The following is a 13,633-nucleotide window of genomic DNA, read 5'->3' on the forward strand; positions in this document are numbered from 1 at the left end:
TTTAATCGACCAATCAAAACAGCGTTAGTTTGGCAATCCTTTTTAGCGGTATCTGCCAAATAAAAGATCTTCTTTCTTAAGGTTTAACCAGATATCGTTAGGAATCACGAAGAAATAACGTGTTAAGACTTTTCAGGTAATTTTCATAAATTCATCGTTAATATTTTTTTTAATTTCATCTTGTTTATCATCATCTGCGTGCCAACAACCGACCATAAATTATTTATTTTAGTCGACTACATTTAATCTGGTTAAAACATCCAAATTACGGAATTCTTGGTAAACGTTAAAACGTTGCTGTTTTGCAGTTGATGTTTTGCAGTTTTGTTTCCACAGTACTGAAATAATGTATCATATGGCAAAGAAATATGATACAATGAATGGACAGATGATTAACTTGCTTTATTAACATCCTTATTTAAAAAAGATATTTTAGATTTACACATGAATGGTAAATGATATAGAAATTTCCATTTGAAGGAATAGAAGGATATTGTTACTTAAACTTAATGGGAAAAGTGAATCCAAATTCATTGTTCTGATATTTAGTAATGAGTAATTTTAAAGTTGTTTAGAAATATATTTATTCAATTTCATTTTAAATAATGGAAAAACAAAATAAACAACTTTTAAGAAAAAAGTGTCTCTATAATTTTTGATTTAACGCAACTGTATATATGATTGTGGTCGTTAGAATTTTAAAGACACATTTATTAAAAAAAAAAACTACAGATAGTATTTCTATATAAAATCACTAAATACATGTATAACCCATATAAAAGTTCTATTTTAAACCAGTTTCATGTACATCATGCAATTTAAGAACTGAGTAATAGTTTTATTTATAATAATAACCCCGTGATAGTATATCACATGGCAAAACATATTTCCTTATTTTTCTTATTAATAGATAGTTGCCTATTTGTATGATATATTTGTGTATCATCGTTTTAAAGCCACCATATGCACTCTTAGTCAGAGATATGAAACAAACATGGAACAGTCATATTAACTTGTTTGTAAGTTAGCCTCCGCGACTTAACATATAGTGTCAGAAACTTTGTTGAAAAAAAACTTTTTATGAATGAAAAGATTTGATTAAACGATTTTTTTTTCAATAAGTACACATTAAATTGGTTATGTAAGTTTGAATGTTTCATTTATTCTTACAATAATTAATATATTAAAAACACGCAATGACGTTTATATTTGTGCTCATGGCACAAGAATTGGCGAAGTGTATTCATAGGAAATTGAACGTGGCAGATTTCCAATGCAATCAATTGGGAAAATATACTCTGAATGTGAATATTTATTCGTTCATTCGGTTGTTTCTTCCAAACTGTTGTATATCAAAACTTGCACTTAAAAGATTTTATACATACAAACATTGGCGATTCCATAAAAAATGATGGGGTTTTTTAAATATTTAAAATCAAAATAAATGATAAGTCTTACATACAATTCATTAGGTATTTCTTTTCCTTATCGTTTTCTACTGTTACTACATCTAAATAACTCACGCGAACAGATGCCAAACACACACTTTAAATTACATCTGACCGGATCACGCCAAAAACCGTCGAACATTTTAACTTATTAAATTTGTTACTAACTGTTTACAGAAATTTGTAGGGTCGGTAAAGTCCAGAGAAGGTGAGGCGGAGCAGAGTTTTTTACCTTCCTCGTCAGTCGTCTGTTCAAACCTGGATGCCATTGTAGGATTGTAATATTACGTAACGGGCAAAGGGGGTCACTCTAAATATTTTTGGGCTAAAAAATAAAAGGTATGGTGAAACGTTTGTATAAAAAAAATCAGCTCAAATGAAACGTTACGTCCGTCATGTTGCCGTATAAATTTTGACGCTCGTCGTGTAAAGAAGTCTATAAGGTAATCACCTGACGCGATTCATCCAATGACGTCAACACATTTTAGTCCGAGGCAAAACAATAGCTTTGATTAGTTACATTTAACCGGATGACGTGAACAGCCGTCAAATGGATGACTGACTTGCATCTAACCGTATAACGTTAACGGCCGTTAAATGGATGACTGACTCGCATCTAACCGAAAAACGTTAACAACCGTTAAATGTATGACTGAGTCACAATTAGCCGTAAAACGTTAACAGAAGATCAAAGGTAGGTTAAAGTTACATATATTCTAATAACGTTCAAAGACGTCAAACGGATCATGAAGTTATATTTAACTGATTTAAAATAGCAACCAGACGTTAACCGGATGATTTAGTAACATATAAACGGATAGCGTCAATGGACGTCATGTATAATTTAGTCACTCCTTACCAGATGACGCTTACAGACGTAAAATGGATGATTTAGTTATATTTTACTGGATAACGTTAACAGATGTCAAAGTAATGTTTTAATAATATCTAACACGATAACGCTAACGGACGTCAAACGAATTGCATAGGTCAACTTTTATCAAGTTTTAGCTTCTAATAATTTCTTATTACAAGATTTGACCTAAACAGGAATTTTTAAGGTAATCTTGAACTTGCACAAATGACTTTGGTCAAAATCATGACGGAACCTCAAGTCATAAGCAATTTTTGTTTGAAGTAATATATTTTAACGCTCCTCCAAAGGAAAGATGTTGACCGGACACGATTGCACAGATGGAGATGGTTATTTCTATATACCTCCATAACTTTGTTTGCGGGGGGGGGGGGGGGTTATAATGAACAAAGGCTAGTTTTAAAGTAGGTATATAATGAAAGGAACAAACGTATCATTGTTTTTATGTAAAGGGTATAAGCCAAAAACTGTCCATTCTGTGAGAGAAAGAATTGATCGAGGCCCGAAGGGCCGAGATCAGTTCTTTCTCTCACAGAATAGACAGTTTGAGGCTTATATCCGACTTAAAACATTCTCCTCTTTTGTTTTAAGAATGGACTGCAACATGTACACCAGTAGACAAAGAAAATGAGAGCTATTTTTTTAACCACCCCGAACACACATGTCCTGAGTCCTGAGTATAATTCTGTTTCTATTGTCTCCTTAGTGGACAGGTACAGGTGACTTTTTAGGTATAACTTGAACTGCATGATTTTTTATTTATTCACACAACTTGTGTTTTAGTATCGAGGTGTCTTCCTCTGATGGAGAAAGCATTTTCTTAACTCAGTCAAAATTCAAGGATAATACTGAAAAATCATCCAAAAACGGATGGTGTTCTAAGTGACATTCTAGATATGGAGGCTGGGCCAGATTTTGATGTAATTCAGAACTGTGTATTTTCTGATATCTCTGGTGAAGATATGATTAACGCCAGTCAAGAAGTAGAGAACAATGAGAGGCTTTTAAAACCTCTGAATCAGCAGGATTTGGATGACTTAATACGAAGTGATTTATCCAAGAAAACGGAGGCAAAGTCAAATCTGGATTTAAATACTATTTTCCTGATTCCACACATGTATACATGTAAACAACTGCATTTGGATTATTTAACACTCATGTACCAGTGCATTTGAATTATTGTACAGAGATGTGTCAGTTCATTTGGATTATTATATTTCAGAGCATGCTTAATTTAATTTCATTTTGCTCTCAGATGTATGGCTTTGCATGGTATTTGTTTTATTACACGTCACCTGTACCTGTCCATAAATTTACAATTACAATCCATTATTTTTTACTGGGCAGATTTCACTGTCCATTTTTTAAAACAATGAACAGTTTTTTAAACTTATTGGACACTTACAGGTAACTTTTTGGATTTGTTTTCAAATCTACAAGTACTTTATGCTATATAATAGCTTAAAATAACAAAGGATTGCAAAACGAAAATGTTTTAAAGCCTATTTAATTCTAAAATGGTTCTGCTTCGATCCAGGTTTGAAATATCACAGAATTTATTGTCACAGTTTTTGGACAAACAGAATATAAGGAAAATATAAGAGACCTTGGGCTAAATCCTGAAACTCTGAGTAAGCGATATAAGTCAGTGACATATACATTTATATCGAGGCTATGGTTTACCTTTAAATAATTTACACAATAATGCAACATGTTTAAATTATACTTGTACGGTATTGCCAGAATTGTATTGAAATGCAATATGTTCTCTATTTAACGAATTTTCTACCTTGTCGTAGGTCATTTGCAAAACTATTTTGTTTAAAACCACTCGGATTGTGCACATAAGTATTCTGAAGTGGATATTGAAATGATGCTTGAGTTTCTGATATACATCTATGTAGTTTTTGGAAAACAGTCTGTTGCAATTCCGATGAACACCAATTGCGCCCCCTTGTTAGTAGACCATTTTTGCATTCATAGAAGGCAGAACTCTTTCAAACCCCTGTACGTGAAAAACATAAATCATCGCTGTGGCCTTCATCTCAACATTCAAGTATATCAACAACGTATCATCAATTAACAATTGTTACTTCGTACTAATGTCGACTCGATTTATACCAGTGAACTTCAAATAAAATATATACAGAGTCATGTGTAATTTCACATTTGGAAATTTTACTGGTAAGGGACATTGATGGTAACCTAACAACAAAACTTTGATGCTCAATCCTTCATGGCACCTGAACCTACCTCTCATCTTTTAGAGGTCCCTGTTTGCTCTGCACCTGTTTTGTATATTTCCTTTGGACTTTTCATTTTAGGCACTGTTTGTTGTCGGCCTATTTAAACAACAAGATGAAAGCCCCGCGCAAGCGCGGGGATAAACATTTTATACATTAATACATGTATGATACAATCATCATGTGCATGGTCTTTTTCTATTTGTTGCAGCTGACAGGAAAAAATTACATTTTTTATTTTATTTCAAATTAGAGCGTTTGTGTACAGTGCGTCGTACCCCTGCTCTGAATTTTGTTCTTAATGTCAAATCTCACTATAATTTTTATCATTACACCAAATAAGAATTTCAGATAAAAAAATATTCATACAGACGTAGAGTTGTTAACACCATCTGTTCATGTTTCACAAAATAATGTATAAAGCTTACTACCAATCCGTAGTGGTATAAAAATGGATGTTACTTAAAAACGATAGTATAAAACATGTTTATTTGCATATCTTTAACCAAAGTTGTCAAATCCAAGGAACATGTAACTCCCCGATGATTAAATAGCCCTACACTTCCCATCGTGGCGTTGATTAGTCACCCCATTCTAGAAAGATCATTCATCAAAACTAAAATCGCACATTCACAAAAATAATTGGCTCATTTTATTTGTTCAACATTTGTCAAATTTTAACATCTACATGTATGTAAACGCTAAAAAAGTTACCAGTAAATTCATTCGTTCTTTAAATAACCATTCAATATTATTTTATTGCAAGTATATATTTTGAAGCAAACTTTGATCCGCCAAAGCGCGTCCACCACCTTACTCCCAATTTTGCTATTTTAGGCTTGTTCATCGAAATTGAAAGTAGGTTTATGAATACTTTCAAAATTACTTATCAGTTAAAATTCAGTTATAGCTTACTGAATTCATATCACACGTGGTAAAACACCAAAGGTGTAAGCAGTTACTCTGGTGCAGGCATTTTGTATTTTATTACTTGGGGTTTAAAGACTTTTTTGGTGATTCAATTTTAAAAGTTCACCAATTCCTGTCACAATTTAAGGACACGGAGTGTTGGCAATATGCAAAAACCTTGGACTGAATTTCGACACATAAAGCAAGCAATACGGGATTTGTAAGGGGCGTTGTTAAATCTTGTAAAGCGTGTCATAGAGGATCGGTTTTGCAAGTCTAATTTTAATTAAAATGGTCTGAATTACAAAGAATGGTAGGAACCAAGTATTAAATTCTGTATATTTTGAAACGCATTAGTAAAATATAATTACGGTACCCTTCATAAAATTTATCGTTTACATTTCAGATATGGCCGACGAACCAAAGAAACTAACATATGAAACCTATCTTGGTGTAAGGAACTGTGTTTAATTCTGAATCTTATATATAAATGATTATGTTTAAAAACTTCATCATGATAATTTTTAAGAATGGTGTTGTTATTGTTGACATGATAATTTCTTTAGTTGGATAAGTTGCTGAAATGTCAGGAACTAGAGAGCGAAAAGGAAGGAAACCGGGTTGCCGAGGAACACCTCTTCATCATCGTTCATCAAGGTTTAAAATATAAAGATGTCTAGAAGTTTAATATCGAAATACTCAAGAGTACATATATTCAGGCTCATTGATGTGTATTGAAAACGTTTTCATGAAAAGACATTATAACAGAATAAATAGACACAGACACATTGAATGACATGCTCCTTTTCATATCGTAAATATGATAAATGGGTCGGATATGTAACACCCCAACTAAGATAATCTGTTGGCCATGCGTTTAAAACAATTTTCTGAGCAACTTCCACATTCATCTTAATAACAGAATCTCTAATGTTATAAAATGCTATAAGGTTTTAGTGTATTTTGCCGCTCGGCAACTTTGCATTGCATCTCCAAGTATTTAAGATGTTACACAGAAGAAGATTACCAGGCATATATATATATATATATATATATATATATATATATATATATATATATATATATATATCAGATGTAAACTATCACTGATTAACTAACATGCTATCATTCTACTTCTCTTTTGATTTAGAACTACAATTTTGTAAAAACGATCAGTCACATCCGGCACCGTAGCTATAGCTTGGACATTGCTTAATTAATGAGCCCGGCGAACAAAGTTCTTCCTCATATTGTTGTTCTTGGCGTTTTTTGAAATTTGAAAATACTTATGAGGGAAAAATACAAGACAAATTTAAACTAGATATCTAGCTTTTCTAAACTACTAATTAGTGATATAAGAAAAAAATACTATCAAAATCATCCTTATAATTTTGTTTTTGTAAAACAAAATATAGAAGCCTTTTGAAAAAATATCTTTATTGTTATGAAAAGAAAACATTATATCCTTTTTCATAACAATACAGACAGAAAAGAATATAACTACATGTAAAGCTAAGGAGATAATAGAATAGCAGTGACATTGGCCAGTTTATATTTGTGGATGAAAATAAAGCAAAATTCAAATATTAAGACTTTATTCATCATTTTTTATGAAATGATATTTAAATATTATGTACATCTCCTAAAACAAACATAATTAATAATATAAATAGTATACACTTGTATATAAATGAAAAAAATCTTCCCTCTATAGCCAAACACAGTTTGCGAAATCATCATAGTCTATGCACATCTTCCGTTACTGGAATTGCTATAAATAAACACTTATGTCATTATAGCCGTTGTTCCCAAATGACATTAATATGTACACAAAAGTTAATTAAATCAAATAAATTGCTTCCGCATTGAGCCCGGCTAAAAACATCGAACCACTTAATTATTTTATGTACTTTACTATTCATTATTAATAGATAACCGACAAAAGGGTTCAGAGACAAATACATGTACAAAAGCATTCCAAAATTTAAATCCGTACCAAGTAAGGGTGCTTTTACGGTTAAAGGATACATTTAAAGCATTCAAAACTTTAAAAGAACAGCAATCGAATATAATCACGTCATCTACTGAATAATATTGATTACGAATTTAGATATTGTCTATAGCCTATCAAATTATATCTAGGCAATCTTCCACCAAAAGTTGACACAAAATCATTCATAAGACCAGGAAGTCCCTCATTTATTGTCTTATTTCTACTTACAGGATTTGAGATATGGTTCAAACAAATACTCGAAGATTTTAAAGGCGTCATAGACATATTGAACGAGCCTGTATGTGTTCCTTTTTCCAAATAAAAAAATTCTTAATTGATTATTTTTTTGTCAGGTAAACTGTGTTAATACAGTCTATAAGATTAAATGCATAATATTTTTGCAATAATCTACATGCCTTGGGCACCAGCAGATTAGAGGCACGTAGGAGAAATGTGTAGCACATATAAAAAGTTTTATGCAGGGCTTACTATAACACAGTTAAAATACAATAATAATATATTTCCACAAACCATTGAACAGCTATATACACACCGAGTGTATAGACCAGGTAGACCAGGGCAAGCAAGACGGTTTTTATAATATGAAATTGTGGAAAGTAATCCCCTTCTTCTCCTACCAATCATAATTATAAAAATCAAGGGTCTCCTTCAATATCGTAAGTTTCAGAGTCATACAGCTGGTAATTCATGCGCCAAAAGAGGGGGAAGGTATATTTACTGATGGGGTATAAATTTCTTCACAATTTTTCTGTACTCTTGAACGTCCGACAAACAAATGGCACATTTTTATATATTTAGAAATTCCTAATAAGAGTATTCCCAAGTTATATGACTGCCCCCCCCCCCCTCGTCCGCTGAAATTTCTGTGGTGCTAATATTAGTTATAAGTGGACGATTCGTTGCTTTTTTTAGTACACCAATACTCTGCAAATTTATAGTTTATTAACACTATTATTTTCTATATAATATGAACTTAAATTAAACCATTAAAATATAATTTTATGTTTAAAAGAAATTTAATGATAAAATTGCAAAGAAGTTTAATAAGGGGCACTTACAAGTATATAGTTTTGTGAGCATTATGATAATGTTTCTCAACAAGACAATACTTTGGATATTTTACTAACAATAGTAGTCTTTAAGGAAAACTTATCATTAGGCGCACAAAATTATGATAGTGTCCTTTTTTAACCTATTTTTTGGTACTAACAATAAATTATCTTCAAACATTAAAATATAGTTTTATGTTTGACTTTAATTTTTATAGAAAATCGAAGAACGAACACATTTGTCTGGAATCACCACAAAATTAGGACGATGCATTTTAATTTTAAAGGTACAGTCACTGTGTTATATATACAATAATTGGATTTAGTTTGACTTGTATTGTTTAAGTGATAAAAGAAGGAAAATGTTGTAAGTTATTAAAATGTTGTAGGTAGTTATTCAGCATTTCGAAATTATTGAGACTATGCCACCTGCAGTTTTCCTGAATTTTAGGTAAGTTCATTTTTCTGAAGGACCCTAAAATTACAAATGTATTTAATTAATGCACATAAGAAGCTAAATTTTCGTAAATATTTTTTGGTTAAAATTTTATGTTGGTTCTTTTAAATGGAACTTGAACGTATTCAAAGTCTTTAAAAATCTAAAATAAAATGACGTCACAAGATTTTAATACTAAAAAGTCCAATTTATATAATCTTCAATAATGAAAGGCTGTATGGAACAAAGATCAAATGAACACCATTCATTTTGATAGGATCAAAATATGCAGCACCTTGATATTTTTATTTGAATTAATCAAAAGTATAACTAAATGCAATTATACACTACCTTAAGCTTACAATACTTATATTCAAAGAAAATATTTGAAGAGCGGATCAGGATTTCAAAGTCTACAGTTTCGCCAGATTGAAAATACTCTTGGTCTAAGACCTGTAAGTTACATAGATTTTATTCTGTCTCTTTTGAACAAATTTTACCAATAATGATACGAACTAATGCCGTTTGAGGTATTATTTTTTCTTCTTATACTGGCGCTTATAGTAACATCTAACATAAACATTTTGCTGTATTTACATTTAGATTTGCATGGTAGAACAATGATATATGCTTGCAAAAATCTAAACTTGATGCTTTGATTGGTAACGATCTCGATTGGATAAACGAAAATGGCATTTGTTATTTTATAAATTGAAAGTCGATTGTGTCATCTTATGTCGTGTTTTATTTTCCTCAGGAGACACGAGAGCAGGATCAACCAGGAAAGGATTACAAAGATGCTCTCAATACAGAACAAAGCGAGATAGCAAAAGACTCAGAAAAAGGGGATACCTTATTTTCAGTTGCAGAGGTAAAGAAACACTATCGTAACATTGAAACATACTGCTTTGAGTTTTAACATTATATTGCCTTCTTTATTAGATCATTTTGATATATAGATGATTAGCATTGCCAAAAAATTATAACCTGCCTCAGAAGACTCTGCGTTATATTCTATTGAACGCTACTTTTGTAGCTAGTACGAAACACCGAACCACGAAATCATCTACCTCAATTTCTTAATCTATTAGTGTCAATAGTGTTGAATGCTACCTAAATGTTTCTATACTGTCAATTAGTGTATTGCATTAAAGAAATAGCAAATTTTACATTTACTAAGGGCCTACTCGGCAAATCTCAGCTAATTTTTATTTAATTAATAATGTGTCGAATAAAAAACTTTAATAAAATCCCAAAAAATTATCCTTGGAAAATCAAGATTCATTTTATTTTTATAAATTACATCCGCAAAATCAGTCTCTTTGATACTTACAGTATATGCACATATTAAAATCCAAAAGCGTGCGTAATGCGTAAACTTTATAAAATTATTTGGTTTATTTAACAATTGTTTTTGTTTTATTAACCCGAGTGAATATGCATTGAAAAATTATTCATATTTATATGACATTATTTTAAGCACTTTTGTCTTTGATCGGGAAACTATTGCGTTATGACAACTATTTAATGTTTGACATACAAATCTTTCAGACATGGCTAAAAAATGTATTTGGTACCTATGTCAGGGATCGGGTTCAATATTTTAACGTGCTGAGTGAAATGATGAAAACATGGGCTGAGGTAATATCTTTTTAAGATAAGTCTCCTAATATATGTATATGAATGCTATTACCCAACTTTCTTCACTTTATATAACAGTAAATAAGTTTTTTTTATGTAATAACGATATAAATCTTTTGTTTAGGATACCACAATGGAGGAGCATCATAGAGGAAATAAGGTAAATTTACATGAATTTATGAATATAAATTTGACTTTTTTTTAGTTTCCCATCAATGAATAAAAATTAAAATTACTCTTCTCTGGGTCATTTATATTTACAGGAAGCATTTGATAAGATTCTGAAAGAAGATACCTATGAAACCATACCAGGTAAATAAATGTTTTTGAGTTGTTGACATTTTTCGTTTGATAAATTTTTCTTATCTTTTTTCTTGTCTATTCAATTTAAAGATAGGAGACTTACTTTCGAGGCTTTCCACGGAGCGTTGTTGATTTCACTTTACCAAGACGAACCGGAATTCCAAAGCGCATACCATACAATAAAGCTTTTTATGGACATAGACTCTTTAGTCTCAAAATGGCGCCGTAAGCATAACTTTTAGAAAGCAAAAAACATTATCACTAATCATATTAATGCTATACAGGAAGATTATATTTGTACCCTTTTCCTATTTTCAGATACGCATGTTCTCATGGTTCATCGTATGCTTGGAAAGAAAACTGGAACAGGGGGCTCTTCGGGATACGACTACTTAAAAAGGACTAATCAGTAAGCAACAGTGGGAAACTAGAAAATTAAATCCAATGTTTGCCATTTCAGTCGTCATTGACTTTTGTTGTTACATGGTTGATTTATTTTATAAAATATATTATGATAATATTTATGCATAGTATATTCGAAAAAGAATTTTTTACTTTCTAATTTACAGAGATAAATACAGAGTGTTCATGGAATTTTTCAATATGGGTGCATATCTCATCCCTGAAGATTACAAGAGAGGGGAAAAACCGTATTCTGTTCCTTAAAGTGTAGGAGGCATCTAAGGGACATGTGGTGAAATTAATTGTTTATGATACGTAAAACTCTAGTTCGAGAGATATGAATGCGAATTGCTTATGATATGCACAAAAAATGTTTTAACGACTTTTTAATTTTCAAATGATCAGGTAAAAACTCTCAATTAAAAATTTTAAACACCCAATACTATTCCCTGAATTTGTATTTAATTCCGTACATGTATCAATTATAACACGTTTTGCATGTGATTCGGTGAAGAACCAGGAAAAAAATGGAAAATTAATTATTAAATTAAAAACAAAAAGAGCTTGACAAGTTAAAAGAAGGATTGACTAGACCCAAAACCGTACGTTCTACATAATGTTTATCGTGGGTTTTTTTTTCATATTTCTTGTCATTTATTTTCATTGCGATGAAAACATTTTATCAATTTCAATGTATAAGAATTTTTTAAAACTTGATCGATATCATAGGATAAATAGATTACTGATGCCTTGGTATGTATGTTTGTGTTTCGATGTATTTCAAGAAATATCGGTTGTCATGATTGTGAAATATGTTGTTTTGAATTCCATATAAACAAGACATTTTATACGATTAATAAAACAAATATACTGTAATAGTTTTGGCTTTTTCCTGCGACTTCCTATTAACCTTGTGTTTACTTGTGGTATTCATATTAAACGTTGTACAACATATCATAATTTTAAATATTTTTTTAATAATTTTATTTTTAATTGATTGCATATACTTAGTATAATATATTGACTTTTACTGGTACCGAGTTTACATTAACAAATGTCATTCTAGTATGATTGGTCTCATGGTGGGAAACCTGCTAAACAATTACTGTATATAGTTTTTAAATGTCAGAATGCCAATTTTCAACAACAATCTTTACAGACACAAGTCATTTAATTTGTAATAAGAATATCTTAATATTTTAGGTCACTTGTACAGAAGCATACTAGTGGCATATTATTTTTTCTTTCAAATTCTTAAAACTGCAAGAAACAAGAGGCCATCAGTCCATGATGGTCACCTAAGTGTCATATTCCTTGGACAGATCTGTTGTAAGGTATTATTTTTGCATTTTAATCTTCCTTATGAAGTCAAGACCCTAATTTCAATTTAATGCTTAAAAAGGGTATTCATAAAAGGGGAAGAGAGTCGAAAGAATCTTGGATTATTTATATTACACCTGTATCTAAGTTCTGGTGCAAAACAAATTCAAAGGTTTGGTAAAATTACTTTCATTTTATTTTTTTCGACTGTAATAGTGATGAAGAAAATAATCATAATAGAATTCAATACATTTCACTATGTGGGCATTTTGGTCCTATCCAAAAGACCTGAAACCCTGGCCCAGGTTTCATAATTTAGGTAGTGTGTTTCATGAATATCATAACCATGGATTCAGTTCATCTTCCCTTGTTGTGGATGAAAATATTTTCTTAGTTTAAAGCCTGATCCTAGGGTCTAAACCCCCGACAGAGAGGCAATAAATTCCACAAGTTTGGTTGAGGACTCGATGAATATCAGATTAATTCATTACGTTTTTCTACTCCTGCTGTGGTAAGAGAGAAGATATTCTAAAATTAAATACATTTTCACTACATTGCTTTGGTGGCCCCGCCTGTACCACCGACGCAGGGGCAAAACATTTCATAATTTTGGTAGAAGGCTTCATAAACATCGTAATCAGTTTTTCTGATTTGTATATAGGAGTGAAGAAGAAGATATCTTTAAATTATAATGAAGATTTTTAAATCTTAAAATTTAAATTAAAATACATTTCACTATATGTACATATTGGCAATATCCGAGTACCTGAATCCAGGGACTATGAATTTCAAATTTTTTTTTAGAAAGAAGAAGAGAATGATATTTTTGAAAATTTGGCCCTGTGCTGTGGTAATAATTTTTCATAATTTATATTCTTCTCGTCCCAGAGATGGTTTAAAAAATTGTAATAATTGGCATTGTAGTTTTTAAGAAGAAAGTGAAAATATACAATTGTTAACGCACAATGAACGACACACGACGGCGGACGAGGAC

The 13,633-nt window shown here is 31.1% G+C and overlaps 1 protein-coding gene across 6 annotated transcripts; it reads left to right on the top strand.

Moving 5' to 3' along the window:
• The first annotated feature begins 30 nt into the window (after positions 1-30).
• Positions 31-12,273, top strand: LOC117680482 (tryptophan 2,3-dioxygenase). Of its 6 annotated transcripts, XM_034446455.2 has the most exons (15): positions 119-136; positions 3,860-3,953; positions 5,881-5,927; positions 6,041-6,131; positions 7,698-7,765; positions 8,756-8,824; positions 8,927-8,988; positions 9,353-9,428; positions 9,731-9,844; positions 10,525-10,614; positions 10,739-10,774; positions 10,878-10,926; positions 11,008-11,142; positions 11,236-11,326; positions 11,487-12,273. In XM_034446455.2, the coding sequence occupies exons 3-15, from the start codon at positions 5,883-5,885 to the stop codon at positions 11,581-11,583; spliced, it is 1,023 nt and encodes a 340-aa protein (XP_034302346.2). In that variant the 5' UTR covers positions 119-136; positions 3,860-3,953; positions 5,881-5,882; the 3' UTR covers positions 11,584-12,273. The 6 variants fall into 6 exon arrangements, with proteins under 6 accessions (XP_034302345.2, XP_034302346.2, XP_065931993.1 ...); XM_034446454.2 differs by lacking the exon at positions 3,860-3,953 and having other exon boundaries at positions 31-136; XM_066075921.1 differs by lacking the exons at positions 119-136; positions 3,860-3,953 and adding an exon at positions 1,686-1,787.
• Positions 12,274-13,633: the final 1,360 nt, after the last annotated feature.

The sequence above is a fragment of the Magallana gigas genome, chromosome 2 (assembly GCF_963853765.1).
Source record: "Magallana gigas chromosome 2, xbMagGiga1.1, whole genome shotgun sequence".
NCBI classification, from domain to species: Eukaryota; Metazoa; Mollusca; class Bivalvia; order Ostreida; family Ostreidae; genus Magallana; species Magallana gigas.